Here is a 27,905-nt window from a genome sequence, read left to right as displayed (position 1 = left end):
TTTTAGAAGGTAAAATGATTGGTCTTTATTTAGCGTTCCAATATAAAAATAAAATAAATACATTATTCAAACTCCCTTCTAAGTTCTCCAGCTAGTTCAAACTGTCCCAGCAAAAGTACAAGACAAATTGATTCATGGTGTGATGCGGTGTTATATCTGATGATTTTTAGCTACAGAAAAATAAAAATATTTACTAATCATTTTGAAAACAGACAATTTATGTAGGTTGCAGTGGATCATTCATGAAGACATTTTCTTCCTGTTTGATCCTCTTAGATTTTTCCTTTTCTTTTGTCATTTTCTTCCTTTTGGTTTTATAGACAGGGGAATGCAGGAACTGTGTGTTTGTAAAGGGGTCACCACGCCTCAATTTGCTGCAGAATAAAAAGAGTTAAATATTATTAACTAACTATGATAATACAAATAATTAAAGTGCTAGTCAAACTTAGGCCTGTTCTAAACTTGCAAGTTGTACCCATATGACTATTTCCATTAGAGGCATGATTTTTTTTTTTTTTTAACCGTAATAGTTATACCAGTATAAGTCACCTTGGATTTTTACTGGTGTAGGCTTATTCCTCCTCCAAAATGAAGAGAGACATACTAGAAAAAGGTTCTTTATACGGATATAAAATACTAGGGAACAGTCTTCGAGTGCTTGCAAATGTCCATTCCAACATAGGTGTGAGCGCTCCCTGAGCACAGTTGCCAGAATTTTTTCCCTTAGTGGTATCTGGTGGGCTGGCTCCAGCCCTCTAGCGCTGTGTGCTGATAAGGCCGGTATAAAGGGCCCTGCCGACCCCACTCCTCTTCAGTTCCTTATTACTGCTTGTGACAGTTCCTGGAACCCCTCATTGCTCAGGTAATCCTTCTCTTAGTGGTTTTTAATCCAGTCTTTAGTGCAAATAGTTGCTGTAATTTTAGTAGTTACGTTAGTTTTAGTACTTAGATAGTTTCAGATGCCTCTGTGCTTCGTTTGCAGGGCTGTCCGCTTCCTGGTGCTAGGGCATACCTTGGTCACCGGGTTTCAAGCCCTGCACTTCCTGCAGTAAGTCTATGGCTATACCGGTATAGTTAAAGCATACAGCTTTCAGGTGCAGACAAGGCCTGAAGATAGCTGGTGATATGCAAAACAGAGGTACCCTCACAATGGGAAAATGCCCCTATGCAGGAGAGATTGATGCACTGAGTTTTTAGAGCATCTTTAGAGAAATCCTCCACTGTTTTGTAACTACTCACATAGTCTGCTTACTGAAAAAACAATGCACCCGTCATGAGAACTTGACTGAATCAATGGTACTTGTAGTAATATCTTTAATTTACATATACAAAAATGCTTTGGATGTCTCAGAATACAGTGAAGTACAAATGCTGCTTTCTGTTCCTAGTCCTTGTATATCTAGGAAACTGAATTTTATTTTCTACTATTCCTCTGCCTACTTAATATTACAGTTTAGAGATTTCTTACTTCCAGGGATGGGTTTGTACAGGGTTGTGGTTTAAATTTCATCAATTAAAGAATAATGGTGAGTGATCAAGTAATAAACCTAGCAAAGGGTTGTGCTAGACATCAACTCTTGGACAGTAAGTCTACAGGACTCCACACAGGCATCTGTGCTAAATGATCCCAAGGCAGGATTGTGGCCTAAATTCAACATGATACAAGCGAGTGCCACAAACAGATACAGGACATACAGTTGCTCAGGAAGGTCCTGATCCTGGAAAGGGATCACAGAGGCAGACTCTCAACTCAGCAAGTTCCTACTGACTTCAGAGGGACTCCACACAAGTGTAAGGTTCTGTTTAGGCAGACGGGGGCCTAAGGCACATACATATTTTGTTTTTGTTCTGTTGGCTCCCCTGTCACTTCTCGTAGGCCAAAAGGCTGTTTTAGGAAGGATTTGGATGAAGGTAGAGAAGGGAATAGGACTAGCAACCTGACTGGGGAGGGCATGCCAAGCAGTAGGGGCAGCCAGCATACAGGAAAAGCTCATTTCAACAAGAACAGTGTGCAGGGGAGGCGCTGGGGGGTTAGAAATACCGACCTATTAAGTTTCGGTTCTGCGTAGCAAGCCGGGTCCCGCCTCCGTCTGGTCGGACGTGCCGAAGACTCTCCTGAACTGATGGATGCCCGAAAGCTAGCATTGGTCAGATCTTGCAGGGCTTTGTTCTCTGTAAAGACAGGGACGTTTGAAATGATTTATTCAAAATATTGCCGATTCCCTGACAAAGCCCATTTAAATCGAGCCTGAGACATCACCTGCGAGTGGAGAACAGAATGAGTAATGTATGGTCAGAGTTCTCTGAAAGTTGCATCTGGCACCTTTCCCTTCAGCTCCAGACACAGGAGACTGTTTGGGAGGTTTCTCCACCCCGTTTTGTCCAAAACCAGAATTATTGTTCAAAGGCCAGGTTTTTTACTGTGTATTATTGTAATTTTTCATTGTGGGAGGGCCAACAGGCCTCAGTCAGCAGCAGGGCTGTATTTACATACAGAAAATCATTGGCAGTCCCTGCCCTAAAGAACGTATTCTCTAAAAGACATAGCAGGTGGGTAGGAGCTAAGGAAGTGTGATCGAGGGTGCCTGTGGTATCGGAACTAGCTGGGAGAATTCCAGAGCTAACTATGTAACCCGGATGTAACTGCAGCATCTACTGAAAATCTTTCCAAGTGAAATTAGCAAGTCTGGGGCATGGGAGGAGGAAATCAGTGTAACACCATTTTCCAGCGCTCCAGTTACAGGTAAACACCCTTGCAAAGTACACTCTGCTTTTCAAACCAGCCTGATTTTGGAACACTACAGGAAAAAAAACAAACCCACATCTTTTTGCAGAGTAACCAGTAGTAACAGAACCTCTCCCATAACTGCACATCTCCCCTCAGATCATCAGTGGGAGCTTATACAAGTGGAATGAGGGCTGCAAGTGGCACACATTAGCCATAATTAAGCTACTGGGCCTATTAAACTTTGCCTTTCTTCAGATGCCTTACACCCTCTAATGCAAAAGACTGGGAGAAAGCTGATGGGGAGCGAAAATTGAACCCTAGGACTCATCTACCCACGTGGAGTTCATGTTATCTGGATGAGGGGAACGTGAGCATTTCAGAATGAACCTAATGAATGGAGATGCAGGATCCCTCATCAAGTAAGTGTGTCTGCAGCCTTTGGCTCCGAGTTTGTGTGTATTTCTACACAAAATTATGCCTTTCTTATTTTAATGCACGAGACATGGTAATAAAAACTCTGTAGCAACATTTAATCCCTCTCAGTGCAGTGTTTGCCGTAAAGGCCTCAGAGCATACCCCTGAGTCAAAGCAGCTGGATCCATCCTGTGTGTGTTTACAGGGGCACATGAGCTATCGGACGGACTCTATGAGAGGCACAGAAATGCTAAACCCTTGGGTTAACTCTAGAAGAACCTACAAAGACCCCGTATTACTATAACTTTGTTCTCTGCTTCCATTAACTCCTGATAGTTCCACCGACCCAGAGCATGGAGAACCCTACTAGGGTCAGAACAGGAAGCAAACGAGGTAAGTTGTTGGAGCATTTTCCCCCTGGTTGGAGAAATGTCGAAACGTCTCCCCAGCAAAGCTGGCATTCTGCTGCTTTCCAAACAAAGCAAGAAGAATGAGTGGAGCTCCCAGGAGCACCGATTGCTCGCACGGGGCCAGCATTAAGGATGAAGCTGAGGTCTGGCTAAAACGTGGTTTATTAGTAGAATCATCTGAGGGCCCATTAGGCTGAAGGGGCTCACATCTCAGCCCACCTAGCCCAACTGAGGGTGAGGTTCAGCCCTGGTCTAACTCCACTGTGACTGACTTCAACAGGAGGGGAATTAGACCAATGCAAAGTTCTCTTGAAACATCCCATCTCTAATCTCTCTCTCAGGTCTTGTCTTCACTGCAAAACCAACTCAAGTTATAATTCAAACGATGCCCCTAACTTGAGTCCCCTTCACACCCACAAACCCTGAACTCAAGTGCGCTGGTGCTTTTAACTCGAGTGGACTGGCCCAAGAGGGGGCACAGGCTAACGGTCCAGCCAGTGCAACCTGTCAGCTGCTAACACAACCACTTCTGCAGTGTGGACACAGGCTAGCACGACTCAAAAGCTGCTGGTTCTCGGCAGCCATCCCCTATTCCTTCCTCTTGTGCCCAGAAAGCATAGACAAGGTTTCCAACAATTCCCTGGGAACGAATTCCTTGAGCAGCTCAGTTTACTACAGCCTGCAAACCAAAGAACCTGTCCCTATAAGTCAGCGCCACACAGGAGCGAGCACAGTGCAGGGGTGGGCTCAGATGTTATTGGACAGCGCGGCCACTCTCACTCAAGCGAGGCGAACTTGAGAGGAGGAACTCATGTTAACCCTGCAGTGAAAACATCTTTAGACTACAACAGGGATCTGAACCCTCCCACTCAGGTTTAACACATACAAGAGCACATCTCCCAGCCAGTTGTAGCATCCTCTTTGCAAAAAGACAATGCAGGCACTGATCAGGGCTAGTTCATATTGTTCTCCACCTAAAAGCTGCTCAAGTGTTCAACATCTTGCAAGACAGTCTAGAGGAAGAGTCACAACATCAGAGGCAAAGGGAACAAATCCCCACAGCAGTGGTCCTCAGCCTTTCCCCACCCACAACCAAAACAGCATCCAGAGACTCTTGCAAAAATATAAATAAAATCCCAAGTCACTGAAACCAAATCGAGGAGCGGTGAGGTCTTCTAAGGGCTGGTGGCCTGATTCAAAACCTGCTGAATCGAAAACCCCACAAGGAATTCAACAGGCTTTGAGTCAGGCCACAACTTAGTAGAACTTTTATTTTTCTGCAGTTAGCATTCAGATGGCGGAGGGCAACAAAATACCCAAGATTCATACATAATCTGTGTTTTAAATAGTAATGATCAGAGCATTTATTGTACTACAATATAATCACTTCCACCTTTCCCGTATACTGTCCGTATGCTAATAATCCCTTTCCTCTACCCCGCCACTTACCACTTCCTGGCAAGGCTGTGCTTTGGCAAGGGTCTTTTGAACTGGCCTTTGCTTTCTTCCGCCCACAACCGCCTCCCGATGTCTGCTCGGTGTCGTTTTCTTTAACGATCGCAGAGCTCTTTGGCAGAGTGGAGGATTTTTCTGCAATTCTGTGCTCTGCAGCAGTTGGGGGCTCCAAGCGTGGGAGACTTTTGCTGCAGGGGCTGAAGGCCAAAACTTCAGAACGGGGTGCAGAGGAGAAATCAATAAGGCCTGGATTTCCCACCATGGAATTCGTCCCATCTGGCTCACTGATCGGTGGCTCCAGGTAGGAATCTGGCTCAGTTTTGAAAATGGTAACAGGCAGAAAATTCTGTTCCACTGGATCAACCTGACTGAATGCAGAATCTGCTACGCCTCGAGTTTCAGAAGCAAAACTCTCTCTGCCCTCAGGGTGAGCTTCTGGAGGGTTAACAACATAGGTTTTTCTCTTAGTCTTAGATCTGGAATCAGCCCCTTCCTTTAAGGCATTCATATTGCTGGGGACTCCGTCCAGCACCTTCTCTACGGGGCTGCTGCTCCGCTTTTTATTGCTCTGAACAGCTGAAGTTCTCTGAGCCTTTTGGGTCTTGTTAGTTTTGCTCTCAGGAACACGCTCAGAGTGGGTGATTTCACCCCCCTTTAAACCTGGCAGGACAGGAACTGAGCTCCCTGTAAGATCAGAAAGAGACACAGTGTACGTTTTCCTGCTAGGTTTGGTATTGCTTGATGAATCCTTATCGTTGCTTTTATTTACACTTTGCACATCTACACATGGACCAGAATTCTCTGCTTCACTTCTCTGAGTGTTGAAGTTGCCCTCTTTACTCATTTTTCTCTTGCTTTTCTGCCCTTTTTTAGCCTGGCATTCAGCTTTGCTCTCTGGAATTCTGGTACTGCTTTGCACATGTTCCTCACTACAGTCAGCTGCTCTGCTAATTCGAATGGTCTTCCTGGTTGCTTTTGGTTTTGTAGATTTCACGTTCGCACACAGCAAATCCTGCTGCAAAGCTGGTATGCCGGAGCCCTGTTTTTCCAAGCACAGTGGACTTTGCGGAGCACCACCATTTAATGGAGCTTTATGACTGAACAAGGCAGAGCATGGACTTTGGAACTGGCTCTCCATACTACTCAGTCTCTCAGCAAAAGACTCTCTATTTAGTTCTTGTGGTAACAAGACCCTTTTTTCCACCTTCTTCGACTGCCCTGCATTCAACACATGCATTCTTCTGCAATCTTTGGCTTTATCACTTTGTCCCACAGCACAGCCGCTGCTCTTCTGTAACGACCCCTCTTCCAAAGCATCCCTGGGAGTCTGCCATGTGGGCTTGTGTGCTTCCCATTTGCTCCCGCTCAAGCCTTTAGCCTTGGATACCTTTTTAGAACTCGGGGGGCTCTCTTCTTCATGAGGTACATCCAAACTACTTTTAGGATGGATATTAAGTGCATCTCTTTTCTTTTTACCTTTGCTGACCTTTTTGACAACTGTAGTTTCAGCGGCTTTGGCTTGGCCATTACTTTGACTTTTGGCTTCTAATGTAATAAACTCAGCGACTCGGCTGAAGTTATGATCCACTTCAGCATAGCACAGAGTCTCTTCAGGCTGCAGCAGGTCACAGGGAAGCCCTTTATCTGGGGATTCTGTTTTAGGATCGCTATCGGGCTCCGAAGGCAAATCCAAGAGATGGAGAGAGCTCGATTTGATCGGCATGCTTGTTTTACTGGCACAGCTGTCCCCACCAACGCTCCATTTCGTGGCACGATTTGAGTTGGTATCTAGGTGAAAGTCCACTGCAGAAGATGGAGTACTCGTCATAAAGACAGTGACACGTTTCTTCCTTTCAGTTACGTGTCCATGCAGGTGTACCAGACTATCACTACATGGTCTTGTAATCTTCTCACATTGTGGCAGAGAAAGATTATTAGCCAGAGTAGATATTGGGAAATTTTCGGAACTTTGTGGGGTGCATGACGAGGATTCTACAATAAAAAAAAACCAAACATATCTATATATCATCCTAAAATAAACGTGGCAGACAACAAATCACCTTCTGCAGCACCAGAAAATCCCATCAACTCATATTTGTGACTCTCACATTACCATGCACCCCCACAGGACAGACAGTGGCATCTCTTTCATGAGACAAGGTTGGCTTTTCTAGTGGAGAATCAGCAAATTGTCTGTGCTGCAGAGATGCTTATTTAGCTTTCCTCAAAACAGGAGAATGGCCCAAAGCACAATCCCAGACCTCAACACGCCAGGTATTTGGGGGTGTTCAAAATCCAGATCAGAACGTTTTATTGTTTGTACTGTGGTAGCACACGGACCAGGACCCCATTGGGCTAGGCGCTGCACACACCTACAGGGGATGGGGGAAGACCACCAGGATTCATTATCCAAGGCAATTCAGCCAGCAGGCGAAAGTCAGTTGCTAGAAAATATTGCTACACATGTTAACTAAGCCTATGTCTACACTGCACTCAGGTACCACTGCAGCACTTGTCAGCGGACCTGACACGCTACCCAGCCAAGTACAATCCTGCCCAGGGCCCTGGGTATCTACTTGGGGAACGAGACCAGGCCGCTACCCACGCCGCTGCAGCAACACTGCTAGTTTGAGCAAAGCTACCGCGTGCCCATCTCACACAGCGTAGCTGTGCCTCTCGACTGCAGGGCAGCTGGACCCTTTGTGTGTCACTGCAGTGCAAAGTTGGTCTCCACCAGCCTATGGTGGAACAAGACCCTTGAATGGTAACAAAGGGCACGTCACCCACGCAGAAGCATTTAAAAACAACAGGTCAGTAAGCCAAAACCAGGAACAACGTCAACGAGAGAGATCCAACTCTTCTGCGTCAGGCAACGTTCTCGTGGTTTATATGGTCATAAACTGGCTGGAAAGTACGTGAACCAGGATCAGAACTGCTTGTCGTGGGATTCTTTAGCATAAAATGGTCGGATCCCAAAGTATGGGCTTGCACTTCTCTCTCTAAGCACTTCCACACTGTAGCAGTTGCTACTGAAAGTCCTAGGAAAGCTCAATCTCTACTGTAGTCATGATGTTCAGGGGTGTTCCTGGTTTGTAGCACAGCAACAACCACAGTGTCCTAGGCAGCCCCAGATTTGCTCCAACACTATCACTAGTATTCCCATGATACCAATGCAGCCACAGCGTCCAAGCAGACGAGTTAAATGCACACCTGTTCAGTCTGTATTGCACTGCAGCCCAGCACTAAAGCACACCAACAGTTGTCCTAGAAGACCAGACAAAGATGGACTTTACCTCCAAAAATCAGATGAGAGTCAAGAAAGGCAGGTTCTGGTTCACCTCCTTTGCTCGACCTCTGCCCGTTTTTCTCCTGGTTTGCTAACGGCTCCTCCACAAGCCGGGATGAGGTGGTTGTGCTTTTACCCGGCTGCTCTGGAACGGATGTCTGGAGCCCTAGCGGGAACGTCTGCACACCCGCAGAGCTGCTGCCTCGGCGCCTTTTCCCATCATCTACTTCACACACCGGGACCCTCATCGGCATCGCTGCCATTCTGCAGTGCAAAGAGAGGTGATGAAAGGAAAAGCGGGAATGGAGCAGATCACCCATCTCCAGGCTTCAGGACAGCACCAAAATCCACCCCGACTTGGGACAGCACTTCAGCATGTCCTTCAAGGTAAAGAGGTGCTTTGCTTCGGCATTGTAACCGTTCAGGAAAGAGGAATGTGTACCAGCGTAGCCAAATTTGATCTGTGCCGAGCGGTCATTTCACATAGGTGGGAAAGCATGTGTCTCTTGGGGCACAGCCTCTGTGGGAGGAAACAAAATCTGAAGGGAGATGGAAGCAGGGCCATCCAAAACACAGGTTCAAACGATAGTGTGCTGGGGTTATACAGGGACCTGAACTTGGGACACGACAAAGAAACAAACAGATTTTCAGATCTACTGTTTTAAGAACAGATCACATTTGCAATGGCATTTCCCAAAACACGCACCTAAATTGTAGTCATGCGTGGGTTACTGCTAAGCATTTACTCTTAAGCATAGGGAGGCAGAGGGGGTTAGTGGAGACAGCACTAAACTGGGACCCAGGAGACCTGGACTCTATTTTCAGCTCTGCCACTTCCCTGCAGGGTGACCTTGGACAAGTCACTCACTCACTGTGTGCCTCAGTTTCCCCATCTGTAAAATGGGGAATAATTACACTGACCTTTGTAAAAGTGCTTTGAGACTTACTGATGAAAAGCACCATACAAGAGATAGGCAGTATTATTATTATTAATATAGCACTGCAAAGATACAGGGTGCTTTACAAACCTACGCCCAAATCCAGCAGAGCACTGAAACGTATAGAACGTGAAGCATATGGACAGCCCGACTGAATTGACACGTTTAAAGTTACACACATGATTTTAAAAAAAGAAAAGGAGTACTTGTGGCACCTTAGAGACTAACCAATTTATTTGAGCATGAGCTTTCGTGAGCTACAGCTCACTTCATCAGATGCATACCGTGGAAACTGCAGCAGACTTTATATACACACAGAGAATATGAAACAATACCTCCTCCCACCCCACTGTCCTGCTGGTAATAGCTTATCTAAAGTGATCAACAGGTGGGCCATTTCCAGCACAAATCCAGGTTTTCTCACCCTCCATCCCCCCCCACAAATTCACTCTCCTGCTGGGAGAGTGATCACTTTAGATAAGCTATTACCAGCAGGAGAGTGGGGTGGGAGGAGGTATTGTTTCATGGTCTCTGTGTATATAATGTCTTCTGCAGTTTCCACAGTATGCATCCGATGAAGTGAGCTGTAGCTCACGAAAGCTCATGCTCAAATAAATTGGTTAGTCTCTAAGGTGCCACAAGTACTCCTTTTCTTTTTGCGAATACAGACTAACACGGCTGTTCCTCTGAAACCTGTCATTATGCAAGGCACTGCATTTAGCCGTATGGAGTGGAAATCTATCAACTGCATGAAAAAACTTGTACAGCTACAGACAGACATCATCTTCCTTTCCAAATGCAAACAGATGGACATCGTACCAAAAGGACTGAAGGTAAAAAATCCATTACAATCTACATACCACACAGACTATGCTGACAGCTTGTGCCTCACGCTCTCAAAGAAACTGCGGAATCACCTGATCAAGATCCTCTACAGCAAACAGGGAAAGATTAAGAATGAGCTCTCAAAAATGGATACTCTCATAAAGAACCAACCTTCCACACAAACTTCCTCGTGGCTGGATTTTACTAAAACTAGACAAGCCATTTACAACGCACACTTTGCTTCTCTACAAAAGAAAAAGGACACTAAACTTTCTAAACTACTACATGCTACAAGGGGCCACAGCAATGGTTCCCTCACCCCACCTAGCAATATTGTTAACCTATCCAACTATACTCTCAGCCCAGCAGAAGCAGCTGTTCTATCTCGGGGCCTCTCCTTCTGCCCTTCCACCCCCACGAACATGATACAGTTCTGTGGTGACCTAGAATCCTATTTTCGACGTCTCCGTCTCAAGGAATATTTCCAAAATACCTCTGAACAACATACTAATCCACAGAGGTCTCCCTGCCAACACTACAGAAAGAGGGATTCTAGATGGACTCCTCCTGAAGGTCGAAACAGCAGACTGGACTTCTACATAGAGTGCTTCCGCCGACGTGCACGGGCTGAAATTGTGGAAAAGCAGCATCACTTGCCCCATAACCTCAGCCATGCGGAACGCAATGCCATCCACAGCCTCAGAAACAACTCTGACATCATAATCAAAAAGGCTGACAAAGGAGGTGCTGTTGTCATCATGAATAGGTCGGAATATGAACAAGAGGCTGCTCGGCAGCTCTCCAACACGAGTTTCTACAAGCCATTACCCTATGATCCCACTGAGAGTTACCAAAAGCAACTACAGCATTTGCTCAAGAAACTTCCTGAAAAAGCACAAGATCAAATCCGCACAGACACACCCCTGGAACCCCGACCTGGGATATTCTATCTACTGCCCAAGATCCATAAACCTGGAAATCCTGGGCGCCCCATCATCTCAGGCATTGGCACCCTGACAGCAGGATTGTCTGGCTATGTAGACTCCCTCCTCAGGCCCTACGCTACCAGCACTCCCAGCTTCCTTCGAGACACCACTGACTTCCTGAGGAAACTTCAATCCATCGGTGATCTTCCTGATAACACCATCCTGGCTACTATGGATGTAGAAGCCCTCTACACCAACATTCCACACAAAGATGGACTACAAGCCGTCAAGAACACTATCCCCGATAATGTCACGGCTAACCTGGTGGCTGAACTTTGTGACTTTGTCCTTACCCATAACTATTTCACATTTGGGGACAATGTATACCTTCAGATCAGCGGCACTGCTATGGGTACCCGCATGGCCCCACAGTATGCCAACATTTTTATGGCTGATTTAGAACAACGCTTCCTCAGCTCTCGTCCCCTAAAGCCCCTACTCTACTTGCGCTATATTGATGACATCTTCATCATCTGGACCCATGGAAAAGAAGCCCTTGAGGAATTCCACCATGATTTCAACAATTTCCATCCCACCACCAACCTCAGCCTGGTCCAGTCCACACAAGAGATCCACTTCCTGGACACTACAGTGCTAATAAACAATGGCCACATAAACACCACCCTATACCGGAAACCTACTGACCGCTATTCCTACCTGCATGCCTCCAGCTTTCACCCTGACCACACCACACGATCCATCGTCTACAGCCAAGCTCTGCGATACAACCGCATTTGCTCCAACCCCTCAGACAAAGACAAACACCTACAAGATCTCTGTCAAGCTTTCTTACAACTACAATACCCACCTGCAGAAGTAAAGAAACAGATTGATAGAGCCAGAAGAGTTCCCAGAAGTTACCTACTACAGGACAGGCCTAACAAAGAAAACAACAGAACGCCACTAGCGGTCACCTTCAGCCCCCAACTAAAACCCCTCCAACGCATTTATTAAGGATCTACAACCTATCCTAAAGGATGACCCAACACTCTCACAAGTCTTGGGAGACAGGCCAGTCCTTGCCTACAGACAGCCCCGCAACCTGAAGCAAATACTCACCAACAACCACATACCACACAACAGAACCACTAACCCAGGAACTTATCCTTGCAACAAAGCCCGTTGCCAATTGTGCCCACATATCTATTCAGGGGACACCATCACAGGGCCTAATAACATCAGCCACACTATCAGAGGCTCGTTCACCTGCACATCCACCAATGTGATATATGCCATCATGTGCCAGCAATGCCCCTCTGCCATGTACATTGGTCAAACTGGACAGTCTCTACGTAAAAGAATAAATGGACACAAATCAGATGTCAAGAATTATAACATTCATAAACCAGTCGGAGAACACTTCAATCTCTCTGGTCACGCAATCACAGACATGAAGGTCGCGATCTTAAAACAAAAAAACTTCAAATCCATACTCCAGCGAGAAACTGCTGAATTGGAATTCATTTGCAAATTGGATACTATTAATTTAGGCTTAAATAGAGACTGGGAGTGGCTAAGTCATTATGCAAGGTAGCCTGTTTCCTCTTGTTTTTTCCTACCCCCCCCCCCCCCCCAGATGTTCTGGTTTAACTTGGATTTAAACTTGGAGAGTGGTCAGTTTAGATGAGCTATTACCAGCAGGAGAGTGAGTTTGTGTGTGTATGGGGGTGGGGGGGAGGTGAGAAAACCTGGATCTATGCAGGAAATAGCCCGACTTAATTATGTAAAGAGTTGTCACTTTGGATGGGCTAGCACCAGCAGGAGAGTGAATTTGTGTGGGGGCATGGAGGGTGAGAAAACCTGGATTTGTGCTGGAAATGGCCCACCTGATGATCACTTTAGATAAGCTATTACCAGCAGGACAGTGGGGTGGGAGGAGGTATTGTTTCATATTCTCTGTGTGTATATAAAGTCTGCTGCAGTTTCCACGGTATACATCTGATGAAGTGAGCTGTAGCTCACGAAAGCTCATGCTCAAATAAATTGGTTAGTCTCTAAGGTGCCACAAGTACTCCTTTTCTTTTTGCGAATACAGACTAACACGGCTGTTCCTCTGAAACACATGATTTTAGCCTCATTTGAACATTTTCAGGCTTACCTAGCAAGTGGAGAGACCCCAAGTTGTGCATCTGTGAGATCATCAGTCCAGCTGCCCTCCACGATGCTGTTGTGCTGTCCCGCAGCTAACAGCAGAGAACTTGAACGGTACTAGAGGGTGGAAAAATGGCACGGTCTGTTAAGGGTTCTGTAATAAACAAGCACACTGTTCTGTGTGGGAGCGGCACAAGGTCTCATCTTGGTTTTATGGAAGGTGATGAGGGATTTTTTTTGGATACCAACACGTGGGAAATTACACACTGGCACTTTAAATAGTACATAGACACTTTTGAGCATTCTGCCATTGAAAATGCTACTACTGGGATTTTTATTTTATATATATAAAAAATAAAAAATTATATCTATATATAAATAAATTTTAAGACCCTCATACAAAATTGCCGCCTCCAAAAGTAAAACAGAACAAGCCAGGAATGAGACGGCGCTGGGAGGCTGCACTAGCCTCTCTCAGGTGAGAAAGTTTCTAGCCTTTATAACTGGGAAGTGTATCTTCCCAGTATGAACAGACGCAATATGATCTTACTGAATCTGTAGCAGCTCCAAGGGGTCTGTGAATCATCCCTTTTCAGTGGGGTGTCAACTTTGAAATCTAATGATGGCACTTCTAATTTCCACATGGGAAATATTGCCACCATTGATTATTAGCTATCTGTATTACCATAGCACCTTGGAATCCCAGTCATGAAACAGGACCCCATTGTGCTAGGCACTCTACAAACACAGACCAAAAGATGGTCCCTGCCCTATAGAGGTAGATGTCTTTAGCAAACAACCAGCCCTCTGGGATTATCAGCAGAGCCTGAAGCTTAGAGCCTGGGTAGACTATGGCCAGCCTTCCCCCACGGTGCCAAACCTGGAAAGGTGCTAGATATATACATGGGCCTGGTCTACATGCAGATTTTGCACCAGTGTAACTATGTCGCTTAGGGGTACGATATTCTGCCGACATAGTTAAACTACAACAACCTAGAGTGGACACAGTTATACCAGTATAAAGGCACCTTATACTAGTATAGCTTACTCCCCTTTCTGCATGGGAATAGGCTATACATGTATAACTGCATCCACACTAAGGGAGCTTGGACCACTTCAACTATGCGGATAGAGATACAATTTGTACATTTAGACAAGATCTTAGCTCAGGGTACGTCTATACGACAGCAGCGTAACTATGGTGCTGCAGTTGTAGCCTAGACACCTCCTACATCAGCGGAAGGAGTAAATCCATCAACCTAGTTGGGTTTACAATGGGGGGTTAAGTTGACCTAACTACATCACACAGGGCATGACATGTTTCACAGCCCTGAGTGACAGTATCTAGGTCAATCCAATTTTTAGGCATAGACCAGGCCTCAAAGACTTTAGGGCTGTAACACATCCCGCTAAAATTGAGCTAGAGGTATTGGACTGTGCCCACATTGGCATTAATTGGCAATTTCAAATTAGAGTTAAACGAGTTCAGCTGAACTAATTCAACGGAAGGAAAAAAAATCTACCTCAAGGCCAAGGGGAGCTACTGGCTGCAACCTGGCCCTTTGATTAGGTCACTGACATTAACATATAGCTAAAATCAAGGTACTGTGTGGGGTAAGCAAGTAACATTTCCAAACATGACGTGAGGAGCAATCCTTGGACAGGACCCACAGATATTTCACTCCTTCCCAAACACACATGAATACTCGGAGCCCCACCACCTACCTCGGAAGGTCTGCTCATCTTTATGGCCGTCAGCAGGTTACCATTCAGAAATGCTTCCAGTTGTTTAAGGGTTTTATTCTGTATCAGAAAAGTCATGTTTTACAAGACTGGAATTTAAAATTTCTCTAGACACAGCTGAAGAGAGGATAATATTGGGAGCAGAAAGCAGTGCCGCTCAGCCCAATGGGGGAACAAGGGCATGCTATGAGACACTAAAGCTCCCAGCAATTACACACTAGTAATAAGTCTCAGGCTACTTTGGTTACAATGAAAAGCTATCAAATGTGATCCAATTACAAACCAATGCAGCAAAGCATGCCTGAGTTTGCAGGAAGCCTGGGCTGCCGAGAACAACAGCTCTGAGAGGGGTGAACAGCCCCATTAATTGCAAAGGGTGCTAACAGATTATAGTTTAAATGGCAACACTTACCTATTTCACTGCTCGAAGCATATGAGAAAAAGAGAGGGAGGAGTATCATCATGTAATTAAAATGCTCATATTATGGGTAGGCCTTTGACACTATGTGGTGGGATGGAAGAGGTGGGGGAGGGAATGGGTTTGATTGCCCTGAAGATTTAGGAAATGCTCCACTGATGGAAGGGGCTTGGATACAACCACCTGAGTAGAAAGCCTGGACAGTTTGCATGTCTTGTCTGATAGACAAGCCCTTAATTGAGCAGCACAGCTATACCAGAATTATTATTCCATTACAGCTATGCTCACAATTTCCCTGTATAGACAAGCCCTCAGGAACCTAGTATCTTCCCCTGAGATAGCATCTCGATTGGGGACAACTGAAGACAATGAAGGGCCCACCTACACTAAACCACAATATCCAGGATCCAGTTACAAGACTGTCAACACACAGTTTGTGCTTGCAGTATAGACATGACCTAACCCCATCTTACTGTGCCTGAACTGGGTCATCACTCTGCTCTGTTCAGGGTGATGTATCTCAGTTCAGACAAACAGGTAGGCTTAGTCTACCGCACAAGAGGACAGAGTTGTAACTGTCTCCCTGCACAGCTGCTAGGGAGAATGGGACCCAGGTTCGATACTATGTTTGGACCGTTTTTTTAAAAAAATTAAAAAATATAGGTTAATAAATTCTGAAATGTTTTGATGGCAAAAATTAAGTTACATTCTTTTTCTTCCTGGCTAGGCTCTACAGAGGTGGTAGCACTGATTGTGACTGCCCCACAACCAAAGTTCAAGTGTTAGCACAGTACCAGAAAATACAGTCTTTGCCGAAGCGTAGCATTCTGGAAGTGACATTGCTCCACTTCTTTCTGCAGTAACATCTTCTCGAAGACGAGCCTCTGGCTATTCGCCTTCTCGGCGCTGAGGGCCAGTGCCAGAGCTTTATTATTGCGTTTTAAGGAGACCTTAACTATAGAAGAGTTGTCTACAGGCAAAATAAAAGTAGGATATTACATTAAATCTCTCCTATTCCTGCTACCAGGATAAATCTACACCAGCCAAGGCCCTGCTGCCTGCATGAATCACACCATGGGTCTGTATTATTACTGATAATTCTACCATTTCCATCTAGTAATGGACCAATACCATTGTTAAGATTCTTTTTTGTTCCTCATATATTAAAAAAAACTCCTTCCTATTGTCCTTAACTCTGAGGGCCATCGAGTTCTCTTTGTGTCCCTGGGCATCCCTTATCATTTTTCTACAATTCCTAACTTCCGATTTATACTCAGAACTATCAACTTCCCCTTCATTCCATTTGTTAATTATATTTTTTACAGCTGCCTTCACTTCCCCTCTAAACCTGGCAGTATTTTTTTAATCCAGCCTGGCCTTCTTCAATTGTGGTCAAGCCACTCGACTAGGAGCTGGGCCATCTGAGTTGAATTCCCAGCTCTGCCAGACTTCCTCAGTGATCTTAGGCAAGTTAGTTAGCCTCTATGTGCCTCAGTTTTCCCAACTATAAAATACTTTCTTCCAGATTTAGACTAAGTTCTTGGGGCAAGGACTACATGCTTACTACATGCATGGACAGCACCAAGCACAGTGGGACCTGATCTTGATACGAGCCCCTAAGTGCTTGCATAATACAAAAAACAAGCAAGCACTCACTTATTATTTTTGTTTTGATTTTTGATACAAGGGAAGCATTCAGCTTTGCTGTCTTTAAAGCACCATTTTTCTTCTCCCTCATCCGTTCTCTAACACCACTTAGGGAGAAAAAAGATGTATCCACAGCCTCCTGAGACGCCATGGTTGAAGAGCCCTAAGAGAGAGCGAGCAAGAGAGAGAAGTGAGTTAGTGCTTGTATATTTTCAGAAAATAAAGTCTGCAGTTGTAGGGAAAACTCTTTCCAAAGGGGAAATGCTTCTCTATCATTATCCCCTCCCACGCAAACGCTTCTGAGCCAAAAACACCAGATCAGCTCTTTTTCCCTACAGCCTACACATCCCCATGTCCTATAATTAACGTTGCCTTTCCCAGGCAGTGAGAACGAACACCAAAATCGCTGCAGGTGTAACACAAATCCAGTCTTCGTGTGTGGCTCTTGATGGAGTTTTCCTGTCCTATAAAGACAGGTTTCCAGGGGAGTCAATTGCAGAGAGCCTTCCACGTGCACTCTGGCTCCATTAACCCAGCCTTGAAAATCATTTTCTCCAGCATCAAACAGCAAAGTCCAGGTTTCCATCCACCCATTCATCTTGACAGTCTGGAATGTTTATAAAACCTAGTTTGTTGGGGTGATGGTGGGCCAGGGCCCCCAACCCGCCCCACCTGCCCCACAGTAAATGAGCCACCTTACACCTCTCATTGAACTGAAAGGGATCATACTTATTTCCATTCACCACGTGAGATCTGGGGATCTCTCTCCCCAAAAAACCACCACAAAGTGCACTAACCTGCATGGACTCAGGTTTCCCAGTGGAACTTGCAGAGGTTTCTAGCAGAGCCAGTCCAGCCTCCCAGCCAGCAGCAGCCCCACCACCAGGGCAGAACTGTATGGAAGAAACTGGCTCTCACTAAACCATATATAAACAAAACAAAGCATCCCAGAGGCAACCCTCCTCGGGACCTTCTTCGAGTACTATTTAAACCAATGGGCTCAAAAAATGGGAGATGCTTTCAAACTGGGTAAGGCAACTCTGATCTTTTCATGTACTGCTATATATCTCTTCCTACTGTATTTTCCACTCCATGCATCTGAAGTGGGTTTTAGCCCACGAAAGCTTATGCCCAAATACATTTGTTAGTCTATAAGGTGCCACAAGTACTCCTTGTTGTTTTCATTCAAGGTCAAGTGGCCACTCATTTTCCCAATTCACACAAGCCCAGTGGGGCTCTGTTCTGGCACCAGGGTCCCCACGTTTACATCTACTCCCAGGATCGGTGCCTAGCCACCCATCTCTGCTGTCAGAATCAGCTGCATCAGGAAGCTTGGTTAAGACTGAGTTTCACTTTGCAGTCTGCAGGGGAGCAAACTATAACCCTGATCCTACAACCAGCTGTGATGTCAGTGGGACAGGACTGGGGTCTGGTCACATGGAGAGATTTCCAGAGTTGGCGACTGTGTGTAAACTGTGTCCTTGAATTGTGCTAACCCTGCCGCAGTTAATTCTGGAGCATAATGGGAGCCCAAGACAGAGACATATAAATGGACTTAGAAGACCCAAAATAGACATATTTTTGAGAGATCTTGATCTATGTAAGTGTTAGATGATAGATAGACAGCTCTTAATCTATACAAAATGGGAAATGACTGCCTAGAAAGGAGTACTGCAGAAAAGGATGTGGGGGTCATAGTGGACCACAAGGTAAATATGAGTCAACAGTGCAACAATGATGCAAAAAAAGCAAACATCACTGTGGGATGTATTAGCAGGAGTGTTGTAAGCAAGACACGAAAAGTAATTCTTCCGCTCTACTCTGTGCTGATTAGGCCCAACTGCAGTATTGTGTCCAGCTCTGCGCAGCACATTTCAGGAAAGATATGGACAAATTGGAGAAAGTCCAGAGAAGAGCAACAAAAATGATTAAAGGTCTAGAAAACATGACCCATGAGGGAAGATTGAAGAAGTTTGTTTAGTCTGGAGAAGAGAAAACTGAGAGGGGACATGATAACTGTTTTAAAGTACAGAAAAGGTTGTTACAAGGAGGAGGGAGAAAAATTGTTCTTTTTAACCTCTGAGAATAGGACAAGAAGCAATGGGCTTAAATCACAGCAAGGGAGGTTTAGGTTGGACATTAGGAAAAACTTCCTGTCAGAGTGGTTAAGCACTGGAATAAATTGCTTAGGGAGGTTGTGGAATCTCCATCATAGGGGATTTTTAAGAGCAGGTGAGACAAACACCTGTCAGGGATGGTCTAGACCAGTGGTCCCCAACCTTTCTGTAGGAACAGCACATTCCTATTCCCAGAAGACTGTGGCGGGCGCCAGACACCCCGCTGCCAAAATGCCTCCGAGAAGTCATAGCGAAAAGAAGCGTCACCGCCAAAATACGGCAACGCTTCTCGGCGGCATTTTGGCGGCCATTTCTCTGGCGGCCGTGCTCAGCGGCACAGTGTCCTGCGGGCGCACGCCATTGAACCCGCGGGCACCGCATTGGGGACCCCTGGTCTCGACAATACTTAGTCCTGCCTTGAGTGCAGGGGACTGGACGACCTCTCGAGGTCCCTTCCAGTCGTATGAGTCTAACAAGATCTCTCTAACCTTTAACCTGCCAGGTGCTGCCCTCAGAAGGACTCTGGATCCCTCCCCAATCACTAACTCCTCCCCCAGCTTCGGATATTTGGGATTTACAAATAGGGCATGGGGAGGACACACACCAGAGAGTTTCACAGACCCCCTCCCAGGCATCGAGCACAGCAGGCGCTGCTGACTTGGCTTCACAGGATGTTTCTTTCTCCTTACGTTGCAACCCAGCAGCCCCCGGACAAAGGGGAACTAGCCCAGGGGTCACAAACATGCGGCCCGCGGGGTTCTTTCCTGCGGCCCACCAAGCTTCCCGTGTCCCGCCCCCACATCCCCAGCTTACCTCCAGCCCAGGGGTGAGCAAACTACAGCCCCAGGCCGGATACAGCCCCTCAGGGCTTTGGATCCGGCCCACGGATTTGCCAACCCCGTGGTGCTGAGGGCCCCGTGCTGCTCCGGGAAGCGGCCCCAGGGGAGGGGGAGCAGAGAACTCCGTGAGCTGTTCTTGCCTGTGGGACCTCCCCTGAAGCTCCCATGGGCCGGGGCCGCAAGGAAGCGGTGCCTGGCACTTCCCGGAGCGGCACGGGGCCGGGGCCAGGGCACGCAGGGAGCCTCAGTGCGCGCCCCTGCCACCACAGAGCCACTCAAGGTAAGCGGTGCCAGGCCGGAACCCGAACCCCTCCTGCACCCTGCACCCCAACTCCCTGCCCTGAACCCCCTGCCTGCACCCTAGCCCCCTGCCACACCCTGCACTCCCTCCTGCAGCCCAACCCCCACCCTGAGCCCCCTGCAATGCCCCGCACCCCCTGCCCGGAGCCCCCTGCCGCACCCCCACCTCCTGCCCTGAGCTCTCTGCCTGCACCCCAGCCCCCTGCCACACCCCGCACTTCCTCCTGCACCCCAGCCCACTGACCTACCCCTACCCTGAGCCCCCTGCCATACCCCACCCCCCCTGCACCCCAACCCCCTGTCCTGAGCCCCCTGCCGCACCCCTCCTGCACCCCAACCCCCTGCCCTGAGCCCCCTGCCGCACCCTGCATCCCTCCTGCATTCCAACCCCCTGCCCTACCCCTACCCTGAGCCCCCTGCCACACCCCACATCCTTCCTGCACCCCAACCCCCTGCCCTACCCCGAGCCCCCTCCCGCACCCCTCCTGCACCACAACCCCCTGTTCTGAGCCCCCTCCCGCACCCCGCACCCCTCCTGCACCCCAACCCCCTGTCCTGAGCCCCCTGCTGCACCCCTCCTGCATCCAACCCCCTGCTCTACCCCTGCCCTCAGCCCCCTGCCGCACCCCACACCCCTCCTGCACCCCAACCCCCTGCCCTGAGTCCCTGTCGCACCCCGCATCCCTCCTGCACCCCAACCCCCTGCCCTACCCCTGCCGAGCCCCCTGCCGCACCCCTCCTGCACCCCAACCCCCTGCCCTGAGCCCCCTGCCGCACCCCACACCACTCCTGCACCCCATCCCCCTGCCCTGATCCCCCTGCCGCACCCCACCTGCACCCCAACCCCGTCCTGAGCCCCCTGCCGCACCCCGCAGCCCTCCTGCACCCCAACCCCCTGCCCTACCCCTACCCTCAGCCTCCTACCGCTCCCCACACCCCTCCTGCACCCCAACACCTTGCCCTGAGCCCCAGCCGCACCCCGCACCCCTCCTGCACCCCAACCCCCTGCCCTGAGCCCCCGCCACACCCCGCACCCCTCCTGCACCCCAACCCCCTGCCCTGAGCCCCCCGCCACACCCCGCACTCCTCCTGCACCCCAACCCCCTGCCCTGAGCCCCCTGCCGCACCCCGCACTCCTCCTGCACCCCAACCCCCTGCCCTGAGCCCCCTGCCGCACCCCACACCCCTCCTGCACCCCAACTCCCTGCCCTGAGCCCCCTGCCGCACCCCACACCCCTCCTGCACCCCAACCCCCTGCCCTGAGCCCCCTGCCGCACCCCACACCCCTCCTGCACCCCAACCCCCTGCCCTGAGCCCCCTGCCGCACCCTGCATCCCTCCTGCATCCCAACCCCCTGCCATACCCCTGCCCTGAGCCCCCTCCCGCACCCCTCCTGCGCCACAGCCCCCTGTCCTGAGCCCCCTCCCGCACCCCTTCTGCATCCCAACCCCCTGCCCTACCCCTGCCCTCAGCCCCCTGCCGCACCCCACACCCCTCCTGCACCCCAACCCCCTGCCCTGAGTCCCTGTCGCACCCCACATCCCTCCTGCACCCCAACCCCCTGCCGAGTCCCCTGCCGCACCCCTCCTGCACCCCAACCCCCTGCCCTGAGCCCCCTGCCGCACACTGCATCCCTCCTGCATCCCAACCCCCTGCCCTACCCCTACCCTGAGCCCCCTGCCGCACCCCATATCCTTCCTGCACCCCAACCCCCTGCCCTACCCCTGCCGAGCCCCCTCCCGCAACCCTCCTGCACCCCAACCCCCTGCCCTACCCCTGCCCTCAGCCCCCTGCCGCACCCCACACCCCTCCTGCACCCCAACCCCCTGCCCTGAGCCCCCTGCCGCACCCCGCACCCCTCCTGCACCCCATCCCCCTGCCCTGAGCCCCCTGCCGCACCCCACCTGCACCCCAACCCCGTCCTGAGTCCCCTGCCGCACCCCGCACCCCTCCTACACCCATCCCCCTGCCCTGAGCCCCCTGCTGCACCCCACCTGCACCCCAACCCCATCCTGAGGCCCCTGCCGCACCCTGCAGCCCTCCTGCACCCCAACCCCCTGCCCTACCCCTACCCTGAGCCTCCTACCGCACCCCACACCCCTCCTGCACCCCAACCCCTTGCCTGAGCCCCAGCCGCACCCCGCACCCCTCCCGCACCCCATCCCCCCGCCCTGAGCCCCCTGCCGCACCCCTCCTGCACGCCAACCCCCTGCCCTGAGCCCCCTGCCGCACCCTGCATCCCTCCTGCATTCCAACCCCCTGCCCTACCCCTACCCTGAGCCCCCTGCCGCACCCCACATCCTTCCTGCACCCCAACCCCCTGCCCTACCCCTGCCCTGAGCCCCCTCCCGCACCCCTCCTGCACCACAACCCCCTGTTCTGAGCCCCCTCCCGCACCCCGCACCCCTCCTGCACCCCAACCCCCTGTCCTGAGCCCCTGCCGCACCCCTCCTGCACCCAACCCCCTGCCCTACCCCTGCCCTCAGCCCCCTGCCGCACCCCACACCCCTCCTGCACCCCAACCCCCTGCCCTGAGTCCCTGTCGCACCCCGCATCCCTCCTGCACCCCAACCCCCTGCCCTACCCCTGCCGAGCCCCCTGCCGCACCCCTCCTGCACCCCAACCCCCTGCCCTGAGCCCCCTGCCGCACCCCACACCCCTCCTGCACCCCAACCCCCTGCCCTACCCCTACCCTGAGCCTCCTACCGCTCCCCACACCCCTCCTGCACCCCAACCCCTTGCCCTGAGCCCCAGCCGCACCCCGCACCCCTCCTGCACCCCAACCCCCTGCCCTGAGCCCCCGCCACACCCCTCCTGCACCCCAACCCCCTGCCCTGAGCCCCCCGCCACACCCCGCACCCCTCCTGCACCCCAACCCCCTGCCCTGAGCCCCCTGCCGCACCCCGCACTCCTCCTGCACCCCAACCCCCTACCCTGAGCCCCCTGCCGCACCCCGCACCCCTCCTGCACCCCAACTCCCTGCCTTGAGCCCCCTGCCGCACCCCACACCCCTCCTGCACCCCAACCCCCTGCCCTGAGCCCCCTGCCGCACCCCGCACTCCTCCTGCACCCCAACCCCCTGCCCTGAGCCCCCTGCCGCACCCTGCATCCCTCCTGCATCCCAACCCCCTGCCCTACCCCTGCCCTGAGCCCCCTCCCGCACCCCTCCTGCGCCACAACCCCCTGTCCTGAGCCCCCTGCCGCACCCCTCCTGCACCCCAACCCCCTGCCCTACCCCTGCCCTCAGCCCCCTGCCGCACCCCACACCCCTCCTGCACCCCAACCCCCTGCCCTGAGTCCCTGTCGCACCCCGCATCCCTCCTGCACCCCAACCCCCTGCCCTACCCCTGCCGAGCCCCCTGCCGCACCCCTCCGGCACCCCAACCCCCTGCCCTGAGCCCCCTGCCGCACCCCACACCCCTCCTGCACCCCAACCCCCTGCCCTACCCCTACCCTCAGCCTCCTACCGCTCCCCACACCCCTCCTGCACCCCAACCCCTTGCCCTGAGCCCCAGCCGCACCCCGCACCCCTCCTGCACCCCAACCCCCTGCCCTGAGCCCCCGCCACACCCCGCACCCCTCCTGCACCCCAACCCCCTACCCTGAGCCCCCTGCCGCACCCCTCCTGCACCCCAACCCCCTACCCTGAGCCCCCTGCCGCACCCCTCCTGCACCCCAACCCCCTGCCCTGAGCCCCCCGCCACACCCCGCACCCCTCCTGCACCCCAACCCCCTGCCCTGAGCCCCCTGCCGCACCCCACACCCCTCCTGCACCCCAACCCCCTGCCCTGAGCCCCCTGCCGCACCCCGCACTCCTCCTCCACCCCAACCCCCTGCCCTGAGCCCCCTGCCGCACCCTGCATCCCTCCTGCATCCCAACCCCCTGCCCTACCCCTGCCCTGAGCCCCCTCCCGCACCCCTCCTGCGCCACAACCCCCTGCCCTCAGCCCCCTGCCGCACCCCACACCCCTCCTGCACCCCAACCCCCTGCCCTGAGCCCCCTGCCGCACCCCGCACCCCTCCTGCACCCCAACTCCCTGCCCTGAGCCCCCTGCCGCACCCCACACCCCTCCTGCACCCCAACCCCCTGCCCTGAGCCCCCTGCCGCACCCCGCACTCCTCCTGCACTCCAACCCCCTGCCCTGAGCCCCCTGCCGCACCCTGCATCCCAACCCCCTGCCCTACCCCTGCCCTGAGCCCCCTCCCGCACCCCTCCTGCGCCACAACCCCCTGCCCTCAGCCCCCTGCCGCACCCCACACCCTTCCTGCACCCCAACCCCCTGCCCTGAGTCCCTGTCGCACCCCACATCCCTCCTGCACCCCAACCCCCTGCCCTACCCCTGCCGCACCCCTCCTGCACCCCAAACCCCTGCCCTGAGCCCCCTGCCGCACTCCACCTGCACCCCAACCCCATCCTGAGCCCCCTGCTGCACCCCGCAGCCCTCCTGCATCCCAACCCCCTGCCCTGAGCCCCAGCCGCACCCCACACTCCTCCTGCACCCCAACCCTCTGCCCTGAGCCCCCTGCCGCACCCCGCACTCCTCCTGCACCCCAACCCCCTGCCCTGAGCCCCCAGCCGCACCCTGCATCCCAACCCCCTGCCCTACCCCTGCCCTGAGCCCCCTGCCACACCCCATATCCTTCCTGCACCCCAACCCCCTGCCCTACCCCTGCCGAGCCCCCTCCCGCACCCCTCCTGCACCCCAACCCCCTGTCCTGAGCCCCCTCCCGCACCCCTCCTGCACCCCAACCCCCTGCCCTACCCCTGCCCTCAGCCCCCTGCCGCACCCCACACCCCTCCTGCACCCCAACCCCCTGCCCTGAGCCCCCTGTCGCACCCCGCATCCCTCCTGCACCCCAACCCCCTGCCCTACCCCTGCCGAGCCCCCTGCCGCACCCCTCCTGCACTCCAACCCCCTGCCCTGAGCCCCCTGCCGCACCCCGCACTCCTCCTGCACCCCATCCCCCTGCCCTGAGCCCCCTGCTGCACCCCACCTGCACCCCAACCCCGTCCTGAGTCCCCTGCCGCACCCCGCAGCCCTCCTGCACCCCAACCCTCTGCCCTACCCCTACCCTGAGCCTCCTACCGCACCCCACACCCCTCCTGCACCCCAACCCCCTGCCCTACCCCTGCCGAGCCCCTGCCGCACCCCAACCCCCTGCCCTGAGCCCCCTGCCGCACTCCACCTGCACCCCAACCCCATCCTGAGCCCCCTGCTGCACCCCGCAGCCCTCCTGCATCCCAACCCCCTGCCCTGAGCCCCAGCCGCACCCCACACTCCTCCTGCACCCCAACCCTCTGCCCTGAGCCCCCTGCCGCACCCCACACTCCTCCTGCACCCAACCCTCTTCCCTGAGCCCCCTGCCGCACCCCGCCCTCTCCTGCACCCCAACCCCCTGCCCTGAGCCCCCTGCCGCACCCTGCATCCCTCCTGCATCCCAACCCCCTGCCCTACCCCTACCCTGAGCCCCCTGCCGCACCCCATATCCTTCCTGCACCCCAACCCCCTGCCCTACCCCTGCCCTGAGCCCCCTCCCGCACTCCTCCTGCACCCCAACCCCCTGTCCTGAGCCCCCTCCCGCACCCCTCCTGCACCCCAACCCCCTGCCCTCAGCCCCCTGCCGCACCCCACACCCCTCCTGCACCCCAACCCCCTGCCCTGAGCCCCCTGTCGCACCCCGCATCCCTCCTGCACCCCTACCCCCTGCCCTACCCCTGCCGAGCCCCCTGCCGCACCCCTCCTGCACCCCAACCCCCTGCCCTGAGCCCCCTGCCGCACCCCACACTCCTCCTGCACCCCATCCCCCTGCCCTGAGCCCCCTGCTGCACCCCACCTGCACCCCAACCCCGTCCTGAGTCCCCTGCCGCACCCCGCAGCCCTCCTGCACCCCAACCCTCTGCCCTACCCCTACCCTGAGCCTCCTACCGCACCCCACACCCCTCCTGCACCCCAACCCCTTGCCCTGAGCCCCAGCCGCACCCCACCCCCCTGCCCTGAGCCCCGTGCCGCAGCCTGCATCCCTCCTGCATCCCAACCCCCTGCCCTACCCCTACCCTGAGCCCCCTGCCGCACCCCACATCCTTCCTGCACCCCAACCCCCTGCCCTACCCCTGCCCTGAGCCCCCTCCCGCACCCCTCCTGCACCCCAACCCCCTGTCCTGAGCCCCCTGCTGCAACCCTCCTGCACCCCAACCCCCTGCCCTACCCCTGCCCTCAGCCCCCTGCCGCACCCCACACCCCTCCTGCACCCCAACCCCCTGCCCTGAGCCCCGTCGCACCCCGCATCCCTCCTGCACCCCAACCCCCTGCCCTACCCCTGCCGAGCCCCCTGCCGCACCCCTCCTGCACCCCAACCCCCTGCCCTGAGCCCCCGCCGCACCCCGCACCCCTCCTGCACCCCATCCCCCTGCCCTGAGCCCCCCGCCGCACCCCACCTGCACCCCAACCCCGTCCAGAGTCCCCTGCCGCACCCCAACCCCCTGCCCTACCCCTGCCCTGAGCCCCAGCCGCACCCCGCACCCCTCCTGCACCCCAACCCCCTGCCCTGAGCCCCAGCCGCACCCCGCACCCCTCCTGCACCCCAACCCCCTGCCCTGAGCCCCAGCCGCACCCCGCACCCCTCCTGCACCCCAACCCCCTGCCCTGAGCCCCCTGCCGCACCCCGCATCCCTCCTGCACCCCAACCCCCTGCCCTGAGCCCCCTGCCGCACCCCGCATCCCTCCTGCATCCCAACCCCCTGCCCTACCCCTGCCCTGAGCCCCCCGCCGCACCCCGCACCCCTCCTGCACCCCAACCCCCTGCCCTGAGCCCCAGCCGCACCCCGCACCCCTCCTGCACCCCAACCCCCTGCCCTGAGCCCCAGCCGCACCCCACACCCCTCCTGCACCCCAACCCCCTGCCCTGAGCCCCCCGCCGCACCCCGCGGGCAGGGGCGGGCGCGGAGCGGGGGGCGGGCGCAGCGGGGGGTGATGGGCCCCTCCTGGCGCTTCGAGCCCGAGACCCCTGAACGAGCCCGGCGCAGTTTGTTTTTACGGGTTTCGGTGGCTCGCCGAGCCCGAGCGAGCCGGGCGGGCTGCAAAGGGGGTTTCTTTGCCTCCGGCTCTGCGCCGGCTGCCGCCCTGCCAGCCCCGGGCACTCGGGGGGGGGGGGGCTCCCCGCTAACGGACACCCCGCACTTACCCGATCGCCGGCGCGGCCCCCGGGCTTGGGGGGGGGGAGCTCTGCACGGGGCAGCCCCAGGAACCCTGGGAAATGCAGCGGGACGGGTTTATTATTATTTTTTTTTAAACGTAAACCGGCTTTTCTGTTTCCGCCCCTCCCCCCCGGCTCGGTTTCAGAAGGAGCCCGTCCCTGCGCCGGGCGGGAAGAGCGGCCTCGCGCCCCGGGCCAGGCGCGCGCGCGCGCGCGCAGCGGAGCTCGGCCGGCGGGCGGCGGTTTGAAATGGCTCACGTGACCTCGCCTTGTTCCCCCCCCCCCGGTTCCGCCGCGGCAGGCGCCCCGGCCGCCCTTCTGCGCTGGGGCCGGTGCAGCCAGGGCGGCGGCGGCTGCTTCCCGGCTCTCCAGGGCTGCAGCCCCAGCCCGGTGAAAACAACGCTTTGTGCTGGGCGAATGAGCTTTCTTTGGAGAGATGCCACCAGCTTAAAAATCCTGTGTGGGAGAGATCTGTTCCTCGGTTCCGGCTCCCACCTTTAAATCCTTCCCGCAG

The 27,905-nt window shown here is 53.8% G+C and overlaps 1 protein-coding gene across 3 annotated transcripts; it reads right to left on the bottom strand.

Moving 5' to 3' along the window:
* LOC125644958 (uncharacterized) lies at window positions 1–27,905 on the bottom strand. 3 transcript variants are annotated; one of them, XM_048869795.2, is made up of 11 exons: window positions 27,887–27,905; window positions 27,380–27,444; window positions 17,739–17,834; window positions 16,951–17,104; window positions 16,089–16,264; window positions 14,859–14,936; window positions 13,141–13,250; window positions 8,301–8,557; window positions 5,002–6,999; window positions 2,046–2,172; window positions 1–374 (listed from the first exon to the last, which is right to left on the bottom strand). In XM_048869795.2, exons 3-11 carry the CDS (start codon window positions 17,742–17,744, stop codon window positions 218–220), a joined length of 3,063 nt encoding a protein of 1,020 aa, XP_048725752.1. In that variant the 5' UTR covers window positions 17,745–17,834; window positions 27,380–27,444; window positions 27,887–27,905; the 3' UTR covers window positions 1–217. The 3 variants fall into 3 exon arrangements, with proteins under 3 accessions (XP_048725752.1, XP_048725753.1, XP_048725754.1); XM_048869796.2 differs by lacking the exons at window positions 27,380–27,444; window positions 27,887–27,905 and adding an exon at window positions 19,663–20,198; XM_048869797.2 differs by lacking the exons at window positions 17,739–17,834; window positions 27,887–27,905 and having other exon boundaries at window positions 27,380–27,596.

This window comes from Caretta caretta, chromosome 11 (assembly GCF_965140235.1).
Source record: "Caretta caretta isolate rCarCar2 chromosome 11, rCarCar1.hap1, whole genome shotgun sequence".
NCBI lineage: Eukaryota > Metazoa > Chordata > Testudines > Cheloniidae > Caretta > Caretta caretta.
The sequence above is the reverse complement of the archived record's forward strand: the minus strand, read 5'-3'. Positions and strand labels throughout refer to the sequence as shown.

Coding starts and splice junctions, on each gene's coding strand:
- LOC125644958 (XM_048869795.2), bottom strand. Junction 16,265..16,950: donor AATCAAAACAAAAATAATAA/GTGAGTGCTTGC, acceptor TTTTGCCTGTAG/ACAACTCTTCTATAGTTAAG. Junction 7,000..8,300: donor CTCTCATCTGATTTTTGGAG/GTAAAGTCCATC, acceptor TTTTTATTGTAG/AATCCTCGTCATGCACCCCA.